The 24,225-nt window shown below is 26.7% G+C and overlaps 1 protein-coding gene across 2 annotated transcripts in view; it reads left to right on the top strand.

Moving 5' to 3' along the window:
• LOC134831499 (E3 ubiquitin-protein ligase TRIM9) overlaps positions 1 to 15,823 on the top strand; it is a 68,402-nt gene extending 52,579 nt beyond the window's left edge. The window contains exons 2-9 of one of the 2 annotated variants that reach the window (XM_063845235.1): positions 6,392 to 6,487; positions 6,563 to 6,796; positions 7,980 to 8,139; positions 8,528 to 8,560; positions 10,625 to 10,770; positions 13,872 to 14,010; positions 14,265 to 14,498; positions 15,417 to 15,823. In XM_063845235.1, the coding sequence (XP_063701305.1) occupies positions 6,392 to 6,487; positions 6,563 to 6,796; positions 7,980 to 8,139; positions 8,528 to 8,560; positions 10,625 to 10,770; positions 13,872 to 14,010; positions 14,265 to 14,498; positions 15,417 to 15,706 (1,332 nt within the window). In that variant the 3' untranslated portion in view covers positions 15,707 to 15,823. The remainder of the gene's footprint in view (positions 1 to 6,391; positions 6,488 to 6,562; positions 6,797 to 7,979; positions 8,140 to 8,527; positions 8,561 to 10,624; positions 10,771 to 13,871; positions 14,011 to 14,264; positions 14,499 to 15,416) is intronic. The other variant, XM_063845236.1, reaches the window with a different exon arrangement.
• Positions 15,824 to 24,225: the final 8,402 nt, after the last annotated feature.

Genomic DNA, 24,225 nt, shown 5'->3' with positions numbered 1-24,225 from the left:
AAAATCTACCAATTTTTCCATCACAAGGCACATAATTCCATCCACGAACCTTAAACCAAGAAGAAACGACAGAGAAAAAAATTAAATTGTAAGCAACAAAATATTTATTCAATCACGTTCTTTCTTGCATAATTGATTATTTTCTGATCTAGTTTGTTACTTTGCGCGGTCCCTCATTAATTTCGTACCAACCCACAATCCCAAAGCCATTCCGCTACATTTTACGAGAGAAAATTTCGCTCTCCTACATCTTGGATTGCGCCTTATTATCCGTATTGTTCAAAATTATTTGCATATTTTGTTCGTTGTCGCCCGCAATGTAATTACATTCACAAGTATTTAAGCGATGATCGAGATAGTTGCTTATTATTATTTTTTTTTTATTAAAGAAGGTGAATATCATTTGAATAACGAGTTGGAATTTAAAAACAAAGATCAAGACCTTTCGTTGTAAGTAACTGAATTCATGTTTCAATTGTGTTCAACTATTAAATTTCCCGTTGAAAGAATCGACCAAAAAGGTGCAGAAAAAATTCTCATTAACGACTAAAATTGAACGCCATTCACTTGTTGTCAAGAGAAACGACGACGCACTCAGGAAGCTAAAAAATGTTCTATTCTATCAATATCGGATTAAAAAAGTGAATAAGAGAAACCTGCAGAAATTGCAACTATTATAACATAAATGGAATTGTAACGTGTTTCTTTCGTACCTACTTCGATCTAAACATTGCAATTTATTTCAGTTTATAAGGCAAGAGTATGAAAGAGGAAAAAAAGTGAGGAAGAACTTCAATATCAAGTTAATTATCGATGATTTTTTTGATTTGTAACTGTGTATGAGAGGGAATTTATAGAATGCAAGAGTTAGTTAGTTGAATATTTCTGCTTTGTCTATAAATTGAGACATTCTACGGGATTTTTTTTAATGAAACTGATTTTCAAAGATTTTATGGAAGTCTGTCGTTTTCAAGTCTTCAGTACTGAATTCTTCACAAAATCTTTTTTCCATTTTAATTTTTTGTAGTTTCGAACTATGTTCATCGTCAGGCAAATGCGGAAGATTTAAAGATGAAAATTTAAATTTTGCTTGGTTTGAATTAATTGGAAGAATTTTTCATATGTTCCATCCATCAAAAATCTTGTCAGGCAAATGCGGAAGATTTAAAGTGAAAATTTAAATTTTGTAAAAAGAAAAATTTTTTAAAAAAATGTTATGAAGCGATCACGTTCATGCCAAATTACTTCCTGATGACTTTCAATTCGTCTCTATCAGACATGTTCTTTTCGCTACTGCTCCATAACATGACAAGACGAGCATGAAAATGATTGACATGAAAGGAGAATGTTGATAAGCAACATAAATGGCAACAGTTATTCATTCCATCCAACCTTCCAAAGGCATGAGACCATCTGAGTTATTCTCTTGCACGTTCCTTGTCAATTTTGATGAGAATTCTATTTTTCGTTCTTAATCAATTTTTTGCTCGTTTCTTTCGCAGAGTTTCTAACCAACAATCAAAAGTCATTGATCCAACGTGTATTTTTCCTGTTGCCTTCGTTTTTTTGCGCAAAACGCACCCATAAAAAGCAATAATAATCATCATCATCTAACATTCAATCATCGATAAAATCAATCAAATTCATGTAATAATAACTAACGTGCGCGCTTCCAAGATAATCTCTTTCATAACATCGCATGTTGCTGCGCTTACTGCTACTGTGTGCATGGTACTTGACTGATTTGCCGTCAATGAAACAACATGACGACAGCAAGACAAACAACAACATATTGTTGTCGTTTGCTGCTGCATCGCTGTTTGAATCGACAAGAATCGATAATAAAATGTGTTTTAGTTACTTTACTCCAAGGTTTGAAAAGGGTTTAATTCTAACCTTTTATCTTCAATTCGACTTCATTTTTTCGAATAAAATTTCAAAAAACAAATTTTCGAATAGAATTTCGAAAAAAAATTTTCGAATAGAATTTCGAAAAAAAAATTTTCGAATAGAATTTCGAAAAAAAATTTTCGAATAGAATTTCGAAAAAAAATTTTCGAATAGAATTTGAAAAAAATGAAATAGATTTGAAGATAAAAGGTTAGAATTCAAACGCTTTTGAATCTGAGAAAAAAAAGAACCTAAAACACATTTTATTTTTTTATCAATTCTTATATATTCGATTAACCAAAAAAAAAATAAAATTATACTTACCCAAATTTTTGACTTCTTTATGAGCTTTAAGACCAAAAGTCGTTTCTATCCGCAGCGCACTTTATTGCAGATGGTAGCAAATTGTAATCTCTTCAAATTATTTTGTCAAGCAACAATTTGACAAACGTCGATTAACAAGCAAGCACGTTGAAGGTGTCCCGTACGGAAAATGTCTCGAAACTAATAAAATATTCAAACTATTTTTGTTTGTCTTTGTTTTGTCTTCGTTCGTCGTCGTTGTCTTCGTCGTCATTTTGTGATGAATATATTGTTGTCTTTATCTTTGTGTCGTGATGGAAAATTCAACATGAGATAAGACACAAGATACCGAACGAACGAACGAATCGCCTGAAGACATCTGTTATAGCGCTTCTGACAAAACGAAAAAATTTCTCATGCAATATTTAAACAATTTTTGCAGAGACCTGAATTCTCGTGCTCTCAGAGACACCGTTAATCTGATTAAATCAACACAACAAAAGTGCAACAAAATCATAAATCACGATTTGATCCATTAACACTTTTTGTTCACCAAAAAAAAAGTTTTGTGCGCGATTCAAGTGTAAATTTATTTAGGTTTAATTGATAATCTAATCAACTATTTATGGCGCGTTTATGCGGAGATCAGGGCCCGATTTGGAGTCTATCAATAGCAGATTAAACGAATGAATGAAACGCATTGTATTTGAATAAAGTACACGACAGAAATAGCTGTTTTGGTTGTAAAAAAAAATCGAGAGACATACCGAGATTTATGATTATAATGTTATTTTTGCTTGTGTTATTGTTATTTTATTCGTTCATAAAAAAGTTGAAAAATGATTTTTTTTTTCGGAAATATTAAAAAAATTTTTCGAAAATTTGAAAAAAATTCAAACATCCTTCGAAAACAATTGAAAAAAAAATTCGAAAATTTTTAAATAATTTTTTTTTTTTTTCGAAAATTTGAAAAAAAAATTCGAACATCATTCGAAAACAATTTAAATAAAATTTCGAAAATGTTTAAATAAAATGTTTTTCGAAAATTTGAAAAAAAATTCGAACATCCTTCGAAAACAATTGAAAAATAAATTCGAAAATGTTTAAATAATTTTTTTTTTCGAAAATTTGAAAAAAAAATCGAACATCCTTCGAAAACAATTGAATAAAAATTCGAAAATGTTTAAATAATTTTTTTTTTCGAAAATTTGAAAAATATTTCGAACATCATTCGAAAACAATTGAAAAAAAAATTCGAAAATGTTTTAATACCTAAAATGTTTTTCCAAATTTGTAAAAGATTTTGAAAATTTGCATTATATGAATATTCAAAAAAAATCGACAAACGCTAATTCACTTCACAAAAAGAAGCAAAGAAGCTTTATTAGTGTCTCTGACTGTTTATCTGTCTACCAAGTTGTTGCTGTTGTTATTTCCATATCCGTACAACAACAACAACAACTAAAAACCTCTAAGAAACATTTATTTGTTATTATTTTATTATTATTTATTCAAATAAAATATCTCTTTGAAAAAAATCTTGGCATCACGATTTTTGTGTGAAACATTAATTTTCAAATAACTCATAATTCAACGCAAAATCTCTCAAAATATTGCCATGCAAAAATTTAATGGCACAAAATTAGAGCAACCAGCATCTTTCGAATGCCTTCTGGACAAAAGATGTAATTTAATCATGTTCGTTTCTCATAGAGAACGAAAGAAAGAAATCAATGAATCATCATTTAGAGACGACGTCGTTCACTACAATTGATACAAATTGAAATTTCTCTTTGTCCGCGCGAATGGAAGTGAGTGCAAGGTAATCAACATCGTCGTTCGTGAAAACGAAAACGGACTCTTGACAGTGTGTGTGAAATCATTCTAAATCAATTTACCGCGTGACTCGTTGGAATTGCATGAGTCCATTGTGATAACTGAAAGGAGAAAAAAAACAAGTTGCGTTTAAAAAAAAATAAATAATGAGAGCGACAGACAAGATGTTTATCAGTTTTAACATGCTTTTAATTAGTTAATTTTTTTTCTTCATTTTTTTTTGTTTCCCGGTCTGAAACTGATATCTCCAACTCGAGCAACAGCTGGTTCATTTTCTTCCAATTTATCAAGAACTTGGATCAAGATACGCCAATTATGCGCTTTACTTCTGTCACGCTTCGTCGTTCATCATCTTTTTTTTTCGTGTCTGGATCTCTTTCGAAAAACTCTTTGGAAATTTGGCCAACGAAATAAAAATTAATGTTTTTTAATCAGAGTCACGTTGTCATGTTTGTGTCAACGAAGGGATTAACCGAAATGTAAAAATTTTGTAAGAAAAAAAATGTGTTACAAAATTCCCCGTGATTATCTTACACATGTCGCGACGTAACCCGAAAATATCTTCGAAAAACGCTAATTAGTGATTTATTGAGTGAATGTTGTTGTTTTTGTTTTTCTCTCTTATGGAGCGAAGGAAAAGTTTACACGTGCTCGGCGAGAATGATAAATGAATGTTCAGTTGCACTGACAGATCACTTTAGTTCAAAAATGCATAGAAAAGGTCGATCAGTCAATTATGGGTGATTTGTTTGTACAAGGAATGAACTGACATGGAGGTTTAAATGGGATTTTGAGAGAAAATTTAGAGTTTTGAATTGATTGAAATTGATTATTTTATTAAAAAATTTGATTTTTAACCAAAAATAGGTCGATTTAACGAAAATTTTGTATTTAAGGCGTTGACTTTTTTCTAAAAAATAATTTTAATGAGCAATTTTTTCTCAAAGTTTTTCTTTTATTAAATTTTAATATTACTAATTCAATAAAAATATCTTAAGTTAAAAATTTTTTAATTTCTGTTTTTTTTTAATTTTACTTAAAGCGTCGCCTTAAATTCAAATTTAATTTTAATATTTTTTTCAAAGGTTTTTTTATTAAATATTAATACAAGAAATTCAATAAAAATTTAAAGAAAAAAAATTTTGTAAATAAAAAATTTTAATTTTTTTTAATATCTGATTTTTTTTAATTTTACTTAAAGCGTCGCCTTAAATTCAAATTTAATTTTAATATTTTTTTCAAAGGTTTTTTTTTATTAAATTTTCATACAAGAAATTCAATAAAAATATTTAAAATTTAGAACTCAAAATTTATTTAAGTTCTGAATGTTTTTTAAGTTTATTTAAAGCGTCGCCTTAAAATTTTCAAACTCTTAAATTGACAATTTCAGATTTTTTTTCTTAATTTGCTTATGTTCAAATTTAATATTAAATGAACAGAAAAACGAATTTTCAATAAAATTTTCTTCAAAACTTTAACTTGAGATTTTTTTTTGTTCACCTGAAAAAGAAATTTTCGATTAAAAAAATTTCTAAAAGACAAAAAGCGATAATTTTTCTCATTCTAAAAACAAATAGAAAAAAAACGCAAAACGGCATCAATCAAAGGGAGGCAATGAATAAATAATGGCTTAGTTGGCATTACGAGAGCTCAGAGCAAAAGAAGATGCAAGTCATGAAAATCTGTTTTTAATTTAGAAAAATGATGTTTACGTTATTTTTCCCTCCATTTAGTTGTCTTTTTTTCCATCCTCCAGCTAAATATGCGATATGCATCAACAGATATCTATCAAGTTGATCTCTTCTCTTCTTTTTCTTCTTCATTTTTTTTCATATATATTTTTGTCGTTTTTGCCGCTACTCTCCATCTGTTTATTTACATTTGTTTTTTTTCGTTCATTCATTCTTTGTGTATAGAGTAGCGACGACGCTCGTCTAATACACATGTTGAACACTAATTTGTTGAAATAATTAATGGGACCGCATATGCAAGAGACACCACACGAGGCAGGAGAGAAGAAGAATCGTTAAATTGACTGATTTATTTTTTTGTAAATAGCCGATTTGATTGCAGTTTGGAATTTCACGGGCTATTTAAGAAACATTTATGAGCTGCTGCTATTAACTTTAAGTGCAGAAAAGACATTTATGAGCCAAAAAATTTTATAAAAAATTATGAAAAGTCATAAATTTTCGACTTTTCACAATTATTATGTTTTGATTTTTTGGATTTTTTGTAATAATAACGCAATTATGAGATATTTCAAAAAGAAATTTGACGTAGGCGGAAAAGACATGACGACATAATTGACCTCCTATCAATTTTTGAACCTTTACTAATTTTTTTCTTCATTTCTTTTCAGACTGAACTATCACACAATCTACAGCAATTGTCAGAAAAGGCGCGATCTACGACAGAATTTATCCAAAGACTGAAAGGAATGAGTGATAAAGTAACGGTAAGTTTCCTATAACTTTCAACCTAACCTCAAAATCTTCAATCTAACCTCAATTTTTATTTTTTTCTTCTATAGGATTCTTGTATCGAATTTGAACGCCTCGTAATCGAGCAATGCGAAAACTTGATAAGAGCCATCAACGAACGTCGTGAATTCCTGTTAGATGCCATCCGAATGGACAAAGAATCGAAAATCCGGATACTGAAGGAGCAACAATTGAATTGCACGGGAAAGTTGCAACAAACCACAGGCCTCATACAATTTTGCATCGAGGCGCTAAAGGAAACCGATAGTGCGGCTTTTCTGCAGGTGCGTAAAATGCTCCGCCGAAAATTTATCTCCTTGTTAAATGACGTTAATAGCTTGAAGAGCGTATTAGAGGTTGGCTTAGTTGGATTGTAAATTTTTTGAATGCGGCAAAGGGATTACATTTGTTTATCTGATAGAGACAGACATGATGTTTACCTATTGACATAATATGTACCGAAAATATAAAGAGCTCTGAATGGAAGTCTAAAGCGGTTTTCAGTATCAACATGTTGTTGTTATTATTATTCATTCAGTCTACGACGATGTTGTTATAAAAATATCGTATAATGGAGTAACGTGAGAAACCATGCATCTGTTGTCATGTTTTGTTTTGTGGCGTTCGGAAAATTCAATTTTCGTTACATGAAAGTGCTTTTGGAGCTTCAGTTATTGATAAAAATCTATTTTTGGAATTCAGAAAAAGTTTTTATCAGATTTTAGCACGAAAAGAACTTAAATTGTTATTTAAGGCAACGACTTTTTTCAAAATAAGTTTTCATTAATTTTTTTTAATTATCTACGAAGGAATTCCATGTCTTGTGTAAAAATATATTAAACTAATGAAATCATAAAAATTTTATAAGAACAATGAAATTTCCTTAAGTCTAAAAATTTAAAAAATTAAAGCGTCGCCTCAAAATTAAATTAAGCCCGTTTTTATATCAAAAATTGACTTTCAGAATTTTTTTTCCAAAAATATAACTTTTTGAAAGTGCTTTTGTAGCTTCAGTTATTGCAAAATATATTTTTGGAATTCAGAAAAAGTTTTTATCAGATTTTAGCACGAAAAAAGAGATATTGAGTTCGTTAAAACACTCAAATTAAAATTTGAGGCGACGACTTTTTTCGAAATATTTTTTTTAAATTATTGGGTTATTTACGAAAAAAATTTGTGTCTTGAATAAAAATATATTGGAATAATTAACACAAAAAAATCTTATAGAAAAAAAAATTCAAATTAATTAAGTCTTCAAAAAAAAGCGTCGCCTTAAAATTCAATTGAGCTCTTTTAATTTCAAAAATTTAATATTTCAGATTTTTTTTTTCGAAAAATTAAAATTTTTAAAAATTCTAAATTGAATTTTAAAGAATTTTCGTAAAATTTTCAAGCTATTCACGTCTCACGTACCTCGACACTATCGCAAAAGTCATTAACACCCATCTCATTAAAAATTTCTTGCAGGTTGGTTCAATGCTGATAAATCGTGTTGCAAATACCGATATGACTTGGCATCAGGAGGTAACGAATGCCGCGCCACGAGTGTCGCCCATTGTTGACTTGACATTAGACGATGCAAGTGTTTTACGTGCCATAGATAATCTTAATTTTATACAAATAAAACGTGAGTATACCTTAACTTCTCTAACTCTCAAGCTCATTATTTATTATTTTTTTTTACTTTACTCCGATTTATTTTGTAGTTTATTTCTGTAATTTTGTTGTCCGCGTGTGATTATTTTCTTTAATTTATTTGTCTGTCATTAAAATGCTGACATTTACTACTGCTTATGGTTTAAAATCATGTCTCCGCCGATTATGATTATTATTTTTCAGTCAGATTAAGTTACTTTTGGCTTTTAATTTATGATTTAATTTATGTCTCTCTGTTGCATTTTATTTTATTTTATTATTAAGTCGTCGCTTGCAAAAAAATGACGCAATTTTACGTTTAATTTTTTTTAAATAAACGACAAATTAATTATTTGTCTTATTTTACATGCCTCAAAAAGCCGCAAAAGATGGAGAAGAGCGTTTACCAGCAGGTGAGATACTTTGCTCTCATTTTAGAAGACACGAAAAAAAAACAATCAACTGTTTTATGACTTTGAGATTCCGAAAGATGCAATCGACATGATAAATTATCTTGCGCCATAAATCACTCAAGTTGCCTCATTTAGCAAAAAAAAATACAGAAAAACCGCAAAATAAATACATTTATCTAACACTTCTCGTGTGCACACATTTAAATAATAGTTTTAGTGACATTGAGACAGTAAACCGAGAAAAAGAGATAATAAAAAAAGGAATTATTTTCTCACCACAGAAACAACACAAACTTTGTGTCGCATGTCGCATGTGAAGCTGGAACATTACCATAAAAAAATAATAATCATGAAAGATCTCATTACTTCGCACAGAACACCCGAGACTTGTGAATGCAATTTCTGACGCACACTCCAAAAAAAAAAAATTTTTTTGTATAACAAGAATTTCATTGTGCACGAACAATATGCAAATTGCAAAAGCTTGTCGTTGCGGTGTAAATTGACATTTTTCGTATGTCAGGCTGGAGAGAAAAGATTATTCTCCTACTATTTGTTGTTGTTGTTTGGAGTGACAGAAACATGCAGATTTTTGTGTTTTTCTTTTTAGGTTTAGTTTTTCACATGTGTGGATGTGTTTTCCGGTTGTCTGAGTGATGATTAAGAAGTTGGAGTCGACTAAACGACGGATTATGGCTCAGACAGATTTAAAAGGAGAGTGAAAATGAGAACGAGTTCATGGTTTGTCAAAGGATGCTTGAAGAGGATTTGACGAGTTATGATAAAAAAAAAAGTTGAATTGGAAAAAAGTCATAAAAATGATTTTAAAAAAAATCTGAATAATTCTCAAACAAAAAAATTATAGAAGATATTATATTTTTTTGAATATTTTTTTAAAGAGTTTTCCAAATAATTTTTTTTTCTCAATAAGAAATTTTAATTTTGAGAAAAAAAATTAATTTTGAGATTTTGGAAAACTCTTTAAAGAAATAAAAAAAAATCCATACCACCTATATATTTTTTTTTTTTTTTTGTGAGAATTATTCAAAGTTTTTGAGAATTATTAATTTTTTTTTAATTCATTTTAAAGAAAATTTTAAATTTCATTTTAATTTGAAGATTTTATTTTGTTGGTAAAAATTAAAAAAAAAATCTGGTAAAAATAGATTTAAATATTAATAAAAAAAAATATTTAAAATTGAAAATGAAAAAAAAATAAAAGATTAAAATGTTTCATCCTCTAAAAGCATCATATTGATAAAAAATACCGAAAGAAGCGCAAGAAATCATAATCTACACAAATTAGTGAAAATAACTTATTCAGCTTAAATTTCTCAGAAACAAGTAGAAACGTGAAAATATCAGAAAAAACTCTTTTCTCCTAAAAAAAAAATTTTTCATAAAAATTAATTTAAAAAAAAAGAAAAATTATATTCTTACCATGTTTTGTTGATCCAAAAGATTTATGAACCTTCCAAACTTTTCCAAAAATGCCACATAATTCACCGAAAAACTTGAACAAAATTCCGCATATCTTCACTTCAACACTCCTCATGTCAACATTTACAATGTTAATTATGCCATTTGCTCTTTCAATGTCTAAAACTAAAACTAAAAGAAAGAAAATGAACAAATTTTCGCCGTATTTTGTCACCGCCGTATGCACATAAATTAGAATGCAATATGGCGATGACGGCTTAATGTCTTACTTACTCCATTTATAGCTTCATAGCTAAAAGTTGGTACAAAAGTTGTAAAATTTATTCCTCTTAATATTTTAAATCATCAGTTTTCTCTGCATTCAGGGAGATAACTAAATGCGGTTTAACAAAAGTTGTAAAAAAAAAATCTGAAAAGAAAAAAAATTGTTTGATTTTTGTTACATTTACGTTGTTTGAACTATTGTCCGACTCGACACGACACGAAGTTGAGAAGAATAGAAAGGTGTTCAGCTGTGTGTAATCTTTGAAAGTGATCCGTTTTGTGTGTTTTCACATTTTATCACATATTTGCACTTCCTCTTCCTTCCATGACATTTTTTCACACTTTTTTTATTTTTTGCAGTTCCTGCAGCGCCACAAATCATTCCCGACGAATGTTCAGCGGAAAATAACTCCGTAACTGTTGCATGGCAGGCACCCAATAGCTCACACTCCTTCGTGCAAGGCTACGTATTGGAGCTCGATGATGGAAGCGGCGGCGAATTCACGGTAAGCCTTCATTAATTTCACATTTGTATCCTCAAAAAACAACTGAAACGAGGAAAAAAGGGAGAAAGTGTATTAATTACAATATAAATATCATCCATAAATTACGGAACAGTCCCATATATTTTCCGACGTGGCAAAAAAAAACAGTCCTTCCGAAAAATTTCATCATGTTTTCACGAAATTCACGTAGAAAATTCTCCTTTGGGCACGCCGTGTCATAAAGCGGATTATCTGCATGAACATTGATATTCACTTTCATTTTGCTTTTATGTGTTTCCCATACGCGACGCGCGGTAACAAATCGAAACGCAACGTAATCTACTGCGTTGGCACTACGTGATTGTGTCTCGTTCTTCGGGGTAGGAACACACAGGAAAAACAGGAGGCGAGATAACATTCAGGAACATAAATACCTAATAATGAAATATAAATAGCCTCTGGTATTCCGTGATGCGCAACGACATCGATTCGAGTGAAGTAAATGGAAGAAGAGAGTAGAGTAGAAACGTTGTCTGCATACGAAATTGCAATGCACAGGGAGATACATTTAATGATGGACTAACAAGTAACATATGTGAAGCATTTTCTCTACTCTTTACTTGGGCTTGAAGTTCAGTTAAAATTTGTCAAACCTGAAATTTAACGATAAATTACGTTTTTAATTGATGAATTTCTGAAAGGTAATTCATCTTCGAACGTCATTAATTGAATTTATTGACGTTTTAAGTGAAATTTGTTAATTTTTGGTATTAAAGTTAGTTTAAATATTGATTTTTGAAAGAAAAATTCTTTTTGAAAAAGTTTTCTTAAGTTAAAATATTATGAAATGTTCAAAAAGAACAAAATATGGAAAATTTTGACATCTGTCAATTCAAAATATTTGACCGTTAAATATTTTTTTGATTTTTTTTTTTTAACTTTTTAATAATTTTTATGCACTATAAATATGAAATTTTTGGTAAAATTTTATGATAAAATTTTTATTCATTATTTTTTTATTTATTTTTATTTTATTTTTTTTGTTTTGAAAAATATATTTAAATTTGAAATTAAAACTATTTTTTATTTTAAAAAAAATTAATTTAAAATCTTTTATTTTAATGAACTAATTTTTTTTTATTTTTTTATAATTAAATATTTTTCAAAATAATTATTTTTAATTTAAAAATAATAATAATTAACAATCTTTTGTTTTAATAAACTTTATTATTATTTTATTTATTTTTTTTTCTTTTAGAAATTTTTTTAAATTTTTGATTAAAAATATTTTATTTTAATAAAGTAATTATTTTTTTTAAATTTATTATTATTTATTTATTTATTTTATTTTATTTTTTTTTAATTTAATTTTAAATTTTTTTTTAATAAAAAAAATAAAAAAAATTTGATAAACATATTTTTCATTTATTTTTATTTATTTATTTATTTATAAATTTATTATTTTTATTTTTTAAAATAAAATTTTAAATTAAAAATATTTTTAAAAAATTGTTTTTTTAATATTTTAGAAAAAAGTTCTTATTAAAAATCTCAATCATTATAAACTTAAATTATTTTTTTTTATTCTCAAAAAAAAAAAAATAAAAACTTACCTCGTTTTCAAATTTTCTTCAATTTCTCCGCATCTGCATCACTTTTCCTCCCTATTGCAAAAAATAAAAATCTCATATGCGTCAATCAACAATTCCATCACTCCTCCAATTCATTCAATTTCTGTTTTCCATTTGATTTCTCCTAATTTACCTTCATTAGATTTTGCGGCTTTCTATGTGAAACGACAAAGCAGAAAGAAAAATCAAGAAACCGGAAACAATATCCGAAAAAGCACATTCAATGCACGTAACGCCCGTACATCAATAATACTTTTTAACACAAAACGGAAAAGCAAACGCATGTTTTTCGCAATTTTGATTGTGTTTTGCGGGAATGTTAATGTCGAAATAATGAAGGCAAACAGTGTGTTGCATGCTAAATAGCTCGACAACCAATAATGGAAAATGTATCGAAAGTGAATTTTTTTTTAAAAATCGATTTATTTTGTCTCGACTTAAATAGTGTTTAGATGTGTGACGGAATGACGTTTTTTTTGTATAAACAGGAAAAAAAGGATAAAATGAGAAAATTTTAACGGGAAAAGTCAAATATAATTTCCCCTCATTTACAAAGGAAGTCGTGCAAGGAATTGTTTATCACTTACTTCGATTTTTTTCATTCGAATCCAATGGGGACGCCATGCCACGTGTTTCACATTATTATTTGTATCACATATCCGTATTTTATTTTACTGTAGAGCTGTCTGGTTTATTCCTTCTAACAACAAATTTTCATGAAAAATTTATTTTTTTTGCCATAAAACATTTTTTCATAAAAAAATATATTTTTACCAAAAAAATTTTCTCATTAAAAAAAGTTTTTTTTAATTAGTTTTTGTTTAGTTTTAATATTTTGATTCTATATTATAAGAAAATAATTAAAATTTTTAGTTTTTGACTCAAAAATGGAGAGCTGAAAAGTTAGCTCTTGTTTCTTTGAAGCAAATTAAGAACTTTTTCTTCATATTTCGAGTTAGTTTTTATTTTTAACAAAATTTAATAAGAAAATAGATAAAAATTCAGTTTTTAAATAATAAAAACTTTTAGATTTAGCCCAAAAATTAAAAATCTAAAAAGTTAGCTCCCTTTTTTCAAAGCAAAATTTGAGTATTTTGAGTCAGTTTTCATTTTTGACAAAGCTAACTAACAGATTTTATCAAATTTTGCATTTCGAGTTACAAAAATGTTAGATTTTAAACAAAAAATCAAAAAGCTGAAAAGTTAGCTCTTTCCGTTTAAAGCAAAATTTTAATTTTGTAAGTCAGTTTTCATTTTTAACAAAGTTTAAGGGAAGAATTTATCAAAATTTACTTTTCAGGATACAAAAATGTTAGATTTTGAAAAAACTGAAAAGTTAGCTCTTCTCAAAAAATGGAAAAAATTTTTAAATATCATTATGTGAAAAAAAAATTATGAATTCTAATTCTAATCAAAAAATTTTCTCTTTTTTCTTTTTCGCTTACTGCATTTTCATCGAAATTCAATTGGACATCACATTTCTCCCAATAGGAAGTTTATTGCGGCAAAGAGACAATTTGCACGGTTGACGGTTTGCACTTCAATTCCATGTACAATGCGCGTGTCAAGGCATTCAACAGTGCTGGCGAAGGCGAATATTCGGAGCTAATTGGACTGCAAACAGCTGAAGGTAAGTTTGTCGTCTCGTACCGTTATTTTGCTTCACTGATTTTCTGCATGCTGATGTCAGAGCCATTTGAATAATTCATGAGAAATAGACATATGATGCAACAACATTATGATTATCATTTTCTGCTTGAGTTTAATATTTATGAGCCAAAGTGCAATTTCATCATTCATGCCAACTCAAACGACAAAGTGCAGTAATTTTACGGAAAATTGAACAAAATTCGTCTAAATGAATTTCTTTTTAATTCTTTTCAGTTGCTTGGTTCTCCTTCGATCCAACGCTCAGTCTCACGCCGTGTTCCAGCATGATGTTCATGAACAACAATCAAACCGTCACAGCGGATGGTTGGGAGCACTGCGTTGCCCTCGGTTCTGTCGGGTTTTCACGAGGCGTGCATTATTGGGAATTCACAATCGATAAGTACACAGCAGATACGGACCCGGCATTCGGTGTTGCGAGAATTGATGTTGCACGGGATAAAATGTTAGGTAAGAAATGAGGGGATAAAAGTCATTTATCTTGATGCGTTTCGGCGCGCGGTGATCCTTGAAAATACATGAAAAACATAAAAGGGGAGATTTTTTAGTCAATTATTATTACTTCATTTTAAATCAGATTCAGGTTTTACCCTTTTTTGGTGCAAATAACGTCATAAATCAACGCCGCACTTTCAGAGCTTCCCCAATTTTTTTCTGAAAATGTAAAAAAAGTGATTGGGGAATGAATTTTTGGTTCATGATTTAAATTTGGTTTTATGTAATTTATTGAATTTCATTAAAATTTAGACTTTAAAATATCAAAAATTTATTTAACAAAAAAAAAATTTTTTTTTTCAATTTTCATTCAGAAAAAATTAAGTTTTTGTTCAACAAACGACTTAAATTTAAAAAAAAATTTCAAAAATTCAAAATTAAAAAGAAAATAAATTTAAAATTTAAAAAAATTTAAATTAAAAATTGAAAAAAAAATTTAATTAAAATTGAAAAAAAAATTATATTAAAAAATTTAGTTAAAAGTAATTCAAATTCAGAAAAAATTAAAATTAAAAATAATTTAAATTAAAAAAAAATTAAATTGAAAAAAAAATTAAATTAAAAAATTTTAAATTGAGAAAATTTAAAATTCAAAAAAATTAAAATTAAAAATAATTCAAATTCAGAAAAATTTAAAATTTTAAAAATTGAAAATAATTTAAATTCAGAAAAATTTAAATTAAAAATAATTTAAATTCAAAAAAATAATTAAATAAAAAATTGAAACATATTTAAATCAATAATTGAAAAAAAAATTAAATGGACAAAAATTAATTAATTAATTTTTAATATTTAAAAAAAATATTAAAGACAAAAAAAATATTTAAAAAAAAATTTTACTTACAAAATTTTCAAAATTTCTCCTTTTAACAGGCAAAGACGACAAAGGCTTCGCAATGTATGTCGACAAAAAACGTTCTTGGTTCCAACACAACTCCATGCATGAGCGTCGTGTCGAAGGCGGCATCCAAACAGGCAGCACAATTGGCGTTCTGCTCGATCTTGAACGTCACACACTTCGTTTCATCGTCAACGAAATGCCACAAGGCGCTGTCGCTTTCCGAGATTTATACGGCGTCTTTTATCCCGCAGTCAGTATTAATCGTGGCGTTACTCTAACACTCCATTCGGGCCTCTATGCGCCTCACATGGACTATCATTAGCATAAGGACGACGAAAAATGTTAAACTTTTCCATCACATATCCAGAATTTATAGCAGCAAGTGTAAATAGAGAGCTAAGTAAATTATTTGTACATAAAAAAAAAATTAGCAAAAAAATCGTACTACTAAAAAAATTAAAAAATAATGAATTAAGAGCTTCAAAAATATCAGGAATAGCCAAACGCATGAATTTATCTCTGTATCAATATCACTTTTTCACATAAAATTGTATCGCGGATCAAATATCACAAAAAAAAACTTTTTCCCCGCATGCAAAAATATCGATCTGTATCAATTTTCTGGCTTTTCAGTGCAAACAATCAAATAATCGTTGAATAAGTAAAATGTAAATATTTGACTCATTCAAATGTTTGTTTTAAAATTCATGTTTACAGAACTTTTTAATCGTTGCAAAAAAAATTCATTTAAAAAAAATCCGATGTATTAAAAAAAGTTAAAATTTCTTCTCAAATTCACGTCAAAAAAAAATTTTTTTAATGAATTACAAAAAAAAACTTTTTTAATGTAAATTAAATTTTTTTTCATACGATGACATTCACTCAAATTCCCATCCGTATACATTGTAAATACAAAAAATATATGTTTAAAAAAATAAATCGATTAACTCCATTAGCAAAAAAGGGCCTGACAGTACACCTGTTCAACGCAACAGTTTTTAACACACGAAATTTTTTATATGGGGCTATCATTAATATTACACTTACACAAAATAATACAGAAAAATACAGCGAAATGTTAAAAAATTGAATGTTTTTTCAGTACACGATAATAAAAAAAATATATATGATAAAATATAATAATCACAGTACTCCAGTTACAAAAAAATACGTGCAACCGATGATGAAATGAATAATCAAAAAATATACATTAAATTTTTTTTTTGTAACATATAACAATGTATGATAAAAAAAATATAAAATAATGAAAATATTAAATAATTTGCACGAAAATTTTTTAAATTGAACCAAAAAACAAATGATTTTGTAAAAAAAAATGTAAATGCGAACATTAATGCAAAAATGTAACGAATCGAAATAATCGACGTTTAATATTTATAAAAAAAAATTATATATGAAAAAAAAATATCATAAAAATATTAATTACAATTGAATAATAATTAATTATTAAATAATAATAATTATAAAAAAAATATTTAATATAAATAAATATTTTAATTTGAAATTAAATATCCTTTAATTTGTAAAAGAAATTATATTATAATATATTATGATGATTATTATTATTAATTAACAATTGTTGTATTCATTGTAAGATAAGATAATAGTAATTAATTAATTAATAAAAATAAATTAATATTGAATAAATAAATAAAAAAATAATAAATTGGAAAATATTTTATTTTATTTTAAAATAATATTTATTTAGGAATAAAATAAATATTTACACAAAACTTTGGTAAGTATAAAATTCAAAATATATTTTTATCTTTAAAATCGCACGTTTATTTTATTTATTTAAAAATAAACGCCACAATTAAAATAATCATTGCGGAAAATTTATATTGACTTTCTAATTAGTTTGTGTGTTAAGTTACAATATTGTTCCGTTCTATCATTTCGAGTCCGTTCTCACACATAATAAGCTCCAAACGTACAATAATATAATTATTTTTATTGTTTTGTATACTTATAAACACGTATAAAATATCAGGAACAACGATAAATTATGATGTTAAATAGGTTTGCTGCTAATAATAATTACTCTACTTTAGTCTATTTGTTATTTCGTTCGGCATGTGATTCATTTTTGTATTCTACAAAAGTCCAGCCAATGGAATAAAATGAATAAAATCTAATGAATAATGTATGTATGAATAAATATATATATTTAATATAATGAATTGGGTGTAAAACGGAATGTAAACAATTTTATTGTTATTTTATAAAAATATATATTTATTTTTTTTACCACAAATTTTATTTTTTTGCGTTTTCTGATAACTTTTTAACCTCTGTACCTCTTGAAATGCGGTAAAAAAAATAAAAATATTATCTTTTTGGTCGTAAAACGCATAAAAATGAGTTATTTTTGTTTGTTTGTTAGTTTGACGTGACACATGGAGGACATTTTTTATCTCGTTACGCGAACAATTTATCTCTCTCCATTTATTTTATTTAAAATAAAATATTTATTTATTAAACTAACGCAAAATTTAAATTACGTTTGTTGATCCAAATTTTTATTCATTCATATTGCACATGATTTTCATGCGAGTGAGTAAAGAACGAGTAATTTACGATAATGCTTGCTGATCTTAACATTTATTATTATTTTTATTGCCATAAAATGGAATACGAACGACTCTTTGTTTTTTAAATTTTTTTCTCTCTTTTCTGAAAAAAAAAATGCAGTTGCGTAAAAATAAAATCTAGAAGGTGAAATGTTGCTTGAGATGCATTTGTAATAAAATTTCTAGATTATTTTTATTGTTTTGTTATGATTCTTCATGTACGATGTGTCGGCAAATAAATATTGGAATAATGCATGAAAGCAATTGCAAGTTTTGCAAATACGTGAGGAAACTTTTAATTTTTTTTCCGCTTAAAAACAACTGTTGGTAAAAGTTTTTCAAGGTCACTTTTTTAAAAAAAAGCGGAATGATATCAAAGCTGGGCTTAATATGGTAATTAATGCCGTTAATGGTTCATTCTCAATCCTCTGCTCGTTGTTTTATTACCCTTTCACACATTTATGTTGAATTCGCCCCTTTATTTGCCATCGTAAAATCATTACCATCCAGAATTTAGCTTAATGTTTGAAAATACACTCGTTTCTTTTGTTCCTTTCATTAAAAATTATATTTTTAGCTACAACATATTTTTTGCTGTTTAATAGTCATCATCACAAAAACAACAAAAAAAAATTTCCCGAACAAAAAAAGAGGAAATTTTAAAATTTTAATGAGCTCAATATGCTTGCCGGGTGCAATGCAGTTATTATACCGAATATGGAAACAGATTTTTTTCTGATATTTGTGTGAATAATTAAACGTGAATCATAATTAGAGCATCATTATTTCATTTTGTGTTGTTTTATTCATTCGTTTTGTTCAGGCAGCTCAGACATTCGGGGATCAGAGATTGTTTTAAAATTGTAAATTAGGGATAAAGTTAAAGGTCCTTTTGAGTGAAGTTTTTGTGTTGTTAAAAGAGAAAGAGTTTGAATGGAATGAAAAAATAAAAGTGGTGAATATTTAAATAGTATTAAAGGTTTAAATTAACAAAGTATAAAATTATAAGAGTGAAGATGATTTTTTTCTTTCGAATTTTTTTAAAGGGACGATATTCGTATTTTTTTATTTTTATGCTTGGTTTGAATTAATTGGAATAGATTTTTGAATTTTTCTTAAATTTTTTGCAAAATTTCCTTTAAATTTCAAAGTTCAATTTTTTTTGTTGAAAAGCTTGAACCTTTGGCATTCAAGTACAATTTGAATTATTTTAATAGCTGAACTTAAAGTTATTGAAAAATTAGTTTTTCCAAATTTTGAAATGTCCTCCTCTGTGGAAAAACCGGGAAAGGGATAAGAGTGAAGATGTTTTTTTTTCTTGCGAATTTTTTTAAAAGAACGATTTTCGTATTTTTTTGTGCTTGGTTTGCATTAGTTAGAATAGATTTTCAAAAAAAAAATCTCTTCAATTAATTTTTTTAAATTTTATGCTTGGTTTGGATTAATTGGAATAGATTTTTGAAGAAATTTTCCTGTAAAAAAAAAATAAAAATTTTAGTTTAGTTCAAAAAATTTAAAAATACATACCAAAAATATTTCCTTCCGTAAACGTTTTGTTGTAACATAATCTCCTTCCTTGTTCTCCAATTAACCATTTCAGCTACAAAACAAATTCTTCTCTAATTCCCATTCATCAACATTATTCATTTCGCCTCACAGCTGATCCTTTGTTCTCCTAAACTAAACTAAAATAAAAATATGAAAACATTTAATCCGATATCCTTTAATGTGGCTCACTTCAAATATTCTACTACTCATCATTCATTCACACAGAAAAGAAAAATTTATATGGGGGAATAATCCTTTATATTTAAAGCAATCCATCCTTTTGTTCGGATCTCCCCAAAAAATATATTTAAAACAGATTTACTGTAAACAAAAACAACAACAACAATTTTTGTGTCTAATTAGTATTTATAGTCCCCCATCATCATCATTATAGAACAGCCAGCAACATCAATGCTATTATTATCCGTTATGATATCCTTTTTGTTGTGTTGTCTACACTTTTACCGAAACATTCAATGATGAATTAAAATAATGCTTGCGCTTAAATAAATCATGCATGCGACTGAGGGAATCACTTTCATTCGGTGTATCGCTTAAAAAACCGACAGGAAGAGAAAGGGAAAGTTTGGATGTTGATGAAATTTCAAAGTGAGTGCATCAACTTTTGAAATTTAATTACTTTACTCGTGATGATTAAAAGTTCAGTAGCTGAATTAAAATGAGTCAATCAACCAGAAAAATGATTAAAAATCTTTTTTTTGTTTGTGCGATTTTTTTTGGACCGAACATCAGAGTAAAGTGAACTGAATTAGAAATAAAATTAAATTTTTCGCAATGTTTTTGACACTCAATTTAAATTAAAATTTTTTTATTGGGATATGTGAACATAACGACAATATGTTCAGAGAGTTGATTGAAAATTTCGACAAATTGGAATATTTTATTGTTTTTTTTTTTTTTTTTGATAAAATATTAAATGTTTGTTTATTCGAAAATTGATTTTTAAAAAAATAAAAAAAAATTAATTAAATAATTAAAAATTAATTAAAATAAAATTTAAAAAAAAACATTTTTTTTTTTCAACAAAATTAATCTTTAAAATAATTTAATTAATATTAAAAATAATAAAAAAAATTATTCTCAAAAAAAAATTATATTAATTAATTAAATTAATTAAAAAAATCAAAATTAATTAATTGAAACATAAAATAAAAATAAAAAACTAATTAGTAAAATTAATTATTTAAATTTAAAATAAAATTTAATTTAAAAAAAATTAAAAATAAAAAAAAAAATATTTTTCTTCTAAATAAAAAAAATAATTTAAAAATTTAATGAAATTAAAAAAAATAAAAAATTAATAAAATTAAAAAAATGAAAAAGTAATTGAGAATAAAATTAAGTAATGTAAAATTAGAAGCAATATTTTTTTCGAATACAATATAAATTTTTAAATAATAAAATAAATAATTTTTGAAAAATAAAATTAAATTAAAAAAAATATTTTTCTTAAAAATATTTTTAAGAAATTAAAAAGAAAATTTTTGTAAATAAAATAAATTTGAAAAAAAATTAAAAAAAAATTAAAATTATTTTTAATTAAAAAAATATTTATATTTAATAAAAAAAAAATAATTTAAATAAAAATAAAAATTTAATTAATAAAAAATAAAAATTCAAGAGAAATTCTATTTTAGAAACGAAAACAACAGAGCAACAGACGAAGCAACAAGAAACGGAAACACGGCACAGATTGCAGCAAGAAACTTTTGTTGTTCATTGTGCATCCTCTTAGAAAAATTCTCTCATTTTATATTTCCTCATTATTATTTACTTTCAGGCACACAAAGTACCTACAAACAAACAGAGAAATTTCATGTCTGTCGGTCTCTTTTTGGTTTCTTTGCTTTCTCTTCGCACAACTATTTCGCAAATTAAATATTTTCCGTTCAAAGGTTCAGCAACCTCGGAATTTCGACAAAGAGGATTCTCGTCGACACAAAGAAAACTTTCAAGTCGATGTTACAAAAATGTTAATTAATGAAGTTGTATCTCTCGCTTGTCGTCGACCCGAATTCGATTATTTCGGATTACCTTTTGGTCGGAAACGATCCACAAACAATAACAATCAAAAACAATGACAAAATTGAGAAAAGGGTAACTTTGAGGTGTTTGATATTTATGGGAATACCTCTCTTTTGTTTCGCTACTTTTTTCTCAGGCCACGTTATGAATAGTTCATTTTATGGCAAGGACGAGGCAAGACCATCATGCGTGTAACCAAAATTCGAAAGAAAATAAATTCTCTATTCACAAAAGGCTTTAAACCTTATCGTGTCGTCGGAGAATAGACGAGAAGAGAAGAGTTTATAAGCACCCTCACATTTATGGTTTATTTAGAAATGCATTAAAGAACACAGAGAGAGAGGACTTTGTGATGTGTGTCGGTTTTGTGGAAAGCACAGAGAAAAAAAAGGAAATGTTAAAACCACATTTACACATCTTTCAAGCAATAATTTGTACCCGATAGCACACATGCGAAGCTACAAAGTCGTAATTTTTAATATGGTGTCACAAAATGCTCGTAACAATAGCCATAAAATGGGAAGTTGCAGATAAACAGTCGAGAGATGTATGGAAATTTTCGCAAAAGAAGCGTAGGCAACAGGGCGTTTCCCCTTTCTTTCGGGGAGTCGTTAAGGCTTTTAACGATCAAAAGACAAAAAGGGCGTCGCGCGGCGTCGTCGAGATTTGATGATGAAACAATTATCGATCGATTTTTGAGAGAAGGAGGAAATTTTGATGGGCGATTTTGTGGTTGTTTGCTATTAAATGAAGTCAAAGATGAGTTTTTATTGAAGAAATTCAAAGGAAATGGAAGAAAAAGGACTAAAAAGTTTTTCAATGAAACGGATTTTGAGGTTTACCAAATATCAAAAAGGCTCAATGCGTAAAATATTTTTTTAATTTAATTAAAAAAAAATTAAAAATAAAATATTTAAAAAAAATATTCAGAAATTTTATAATTAAATTTTAATTTGAAAAAAATAATAAAAAATTTAAAAATTAAATATTTAAAAAAAAAAATCATAATTAAATTTTAATTTGAAAAAAAATAATAAAAAATTTAAAAATTAAATATTTAAAAAAAATTAAAAAATTTCATAATTAAATTTTAATTTAAAAAAAAATAATAAAAAATTTAAAAATTAAATATTTAAAAAAAACAAAAAATTTCATAATTAAATTTTAATTTAAAAAAAAAAAATAATAAAAAATTTAAAAATTAAATATTTTTAAAAAAATTAAATTAAATTATATTTAAAAAAAAATAAAAAATAAAAATTAAATATTTAAAAAAAATAAAAAAATTTTATAATTAAATTTTAATTTGAAAAAAAAAAATTAAAAATTAAATATTTAAAAAAAAATAGCTTAAAAAATTTATAAATTAATTTTAAATTTATTTTACTTTATTTTTAATCAATTTAATGTTAATATACTAATTTATAATTTTTATAATTTTTTTTTTAATTGTTTTTCTAATTAATTTTTTAACCCTAATCAAATTTTATATATTTTTTTTAATTAACAAAAATTTTGAGCTTTTGTCGATACTTTTGAATTTCTTATCCAAAAAAGGAAGGAAATCCTCATGTAAAAATGAAGAAATAATTTGATTTTACTCACCATAAATCCATTTTCCTGCATCTCAAGAACAGCAAAATGTCTTCATTTCATTCAAAAGCTCCTTCTACAACTGAATTTTTCATCATTTTCTTCCCCATCGGCCAACATCAAGCCATTCTTTGAAAATAACTACAGACAATATGTCACAAAAAGTCATAAAACTCCCTTAGAACAACTAGATAAGGAAACAGAGGAAGAGGAAAAAAGACAAACATGAATAATTTATTATATTGATATCTGTTTCGACCTCATTATTATTATTACAAAGCGAGCATTTGAGGACCGTTTGTTTATTTTTATGATAATACGCAATTGACTTTCTTTCCCACTTCTGCCTCATCTTCTTCTTCTGCGGTTTCAATATCAACAGCAGAAAATAAAAAAAAATACAAAACAAATGAATTATGACGACAATTTCTCATTTACAAGGCTAAACAACCAACAGCCTTATTTGCATAAATGTTGCCGGGACCTTTTAAATGGAGCACTTATGGCAAAAATTTAAAGCGAAACTCGTGGCAAAAGGAAAAGTAATTGTCCGGAAGTTGAATATTTTATCTATTAGCCCAGATATGAAAATTATTAAGAGCGAGCACTGTTTGGCACAAGAGTGATGATGTTCAATTAATCTCTTTTTGTCTATTTTCCCATTCCTTCTAAGTTACTTCTCGGTAGGGAAAACAAAAGGAAAATCACGAAAATAGGCTTATTGAGAGAAAGCTGCTTTAAAGATGAAATTTGTCCCTTTTAAAGAGAAAAATTTAAGAAAAAATCATAAAAAATCGACCATAAAAGGAAGAAATTCAAAGGAAAGAAAAATTGTTTGGCTGTCTAGTCTATAAAAAAGAGAGAAAAAAGTAAACTTCAATATTTTATGCGTCTAAAGTCCCAAAAAGAGACGTGATAAAAAGAAAAACACATAAAACATAAAAACAAGGCATAAAAAAACTTTTATGGAAAGAATATTTTGAGCGTATTTCATAAAAAATTATCGTTTTTATTAGGTTTTTATATTTTTTTTAATTATTGAATATCTTATAAAAATGTG

This window comes from Culicoides brevitarsis, chromosome 2 (assembly GCF_036172545.1).
Source record: "Culicoides brevitarsis isolate CSIRO-B50_1 chromosome 2, AGI_CSIRO_Cbre_v1, whole genome shotgun sequence".
In the NCBI taxonomy this organism is placed as follows: Eukaryota; Metazoa; Arthropoda; class Insecta; order Diptera; family Ceratopogonidae; genus Culicoides; species Culicoides brevitarsis.
This window is presented reverse-complemented; position numbering and strand designations above follow the sequence as displayed.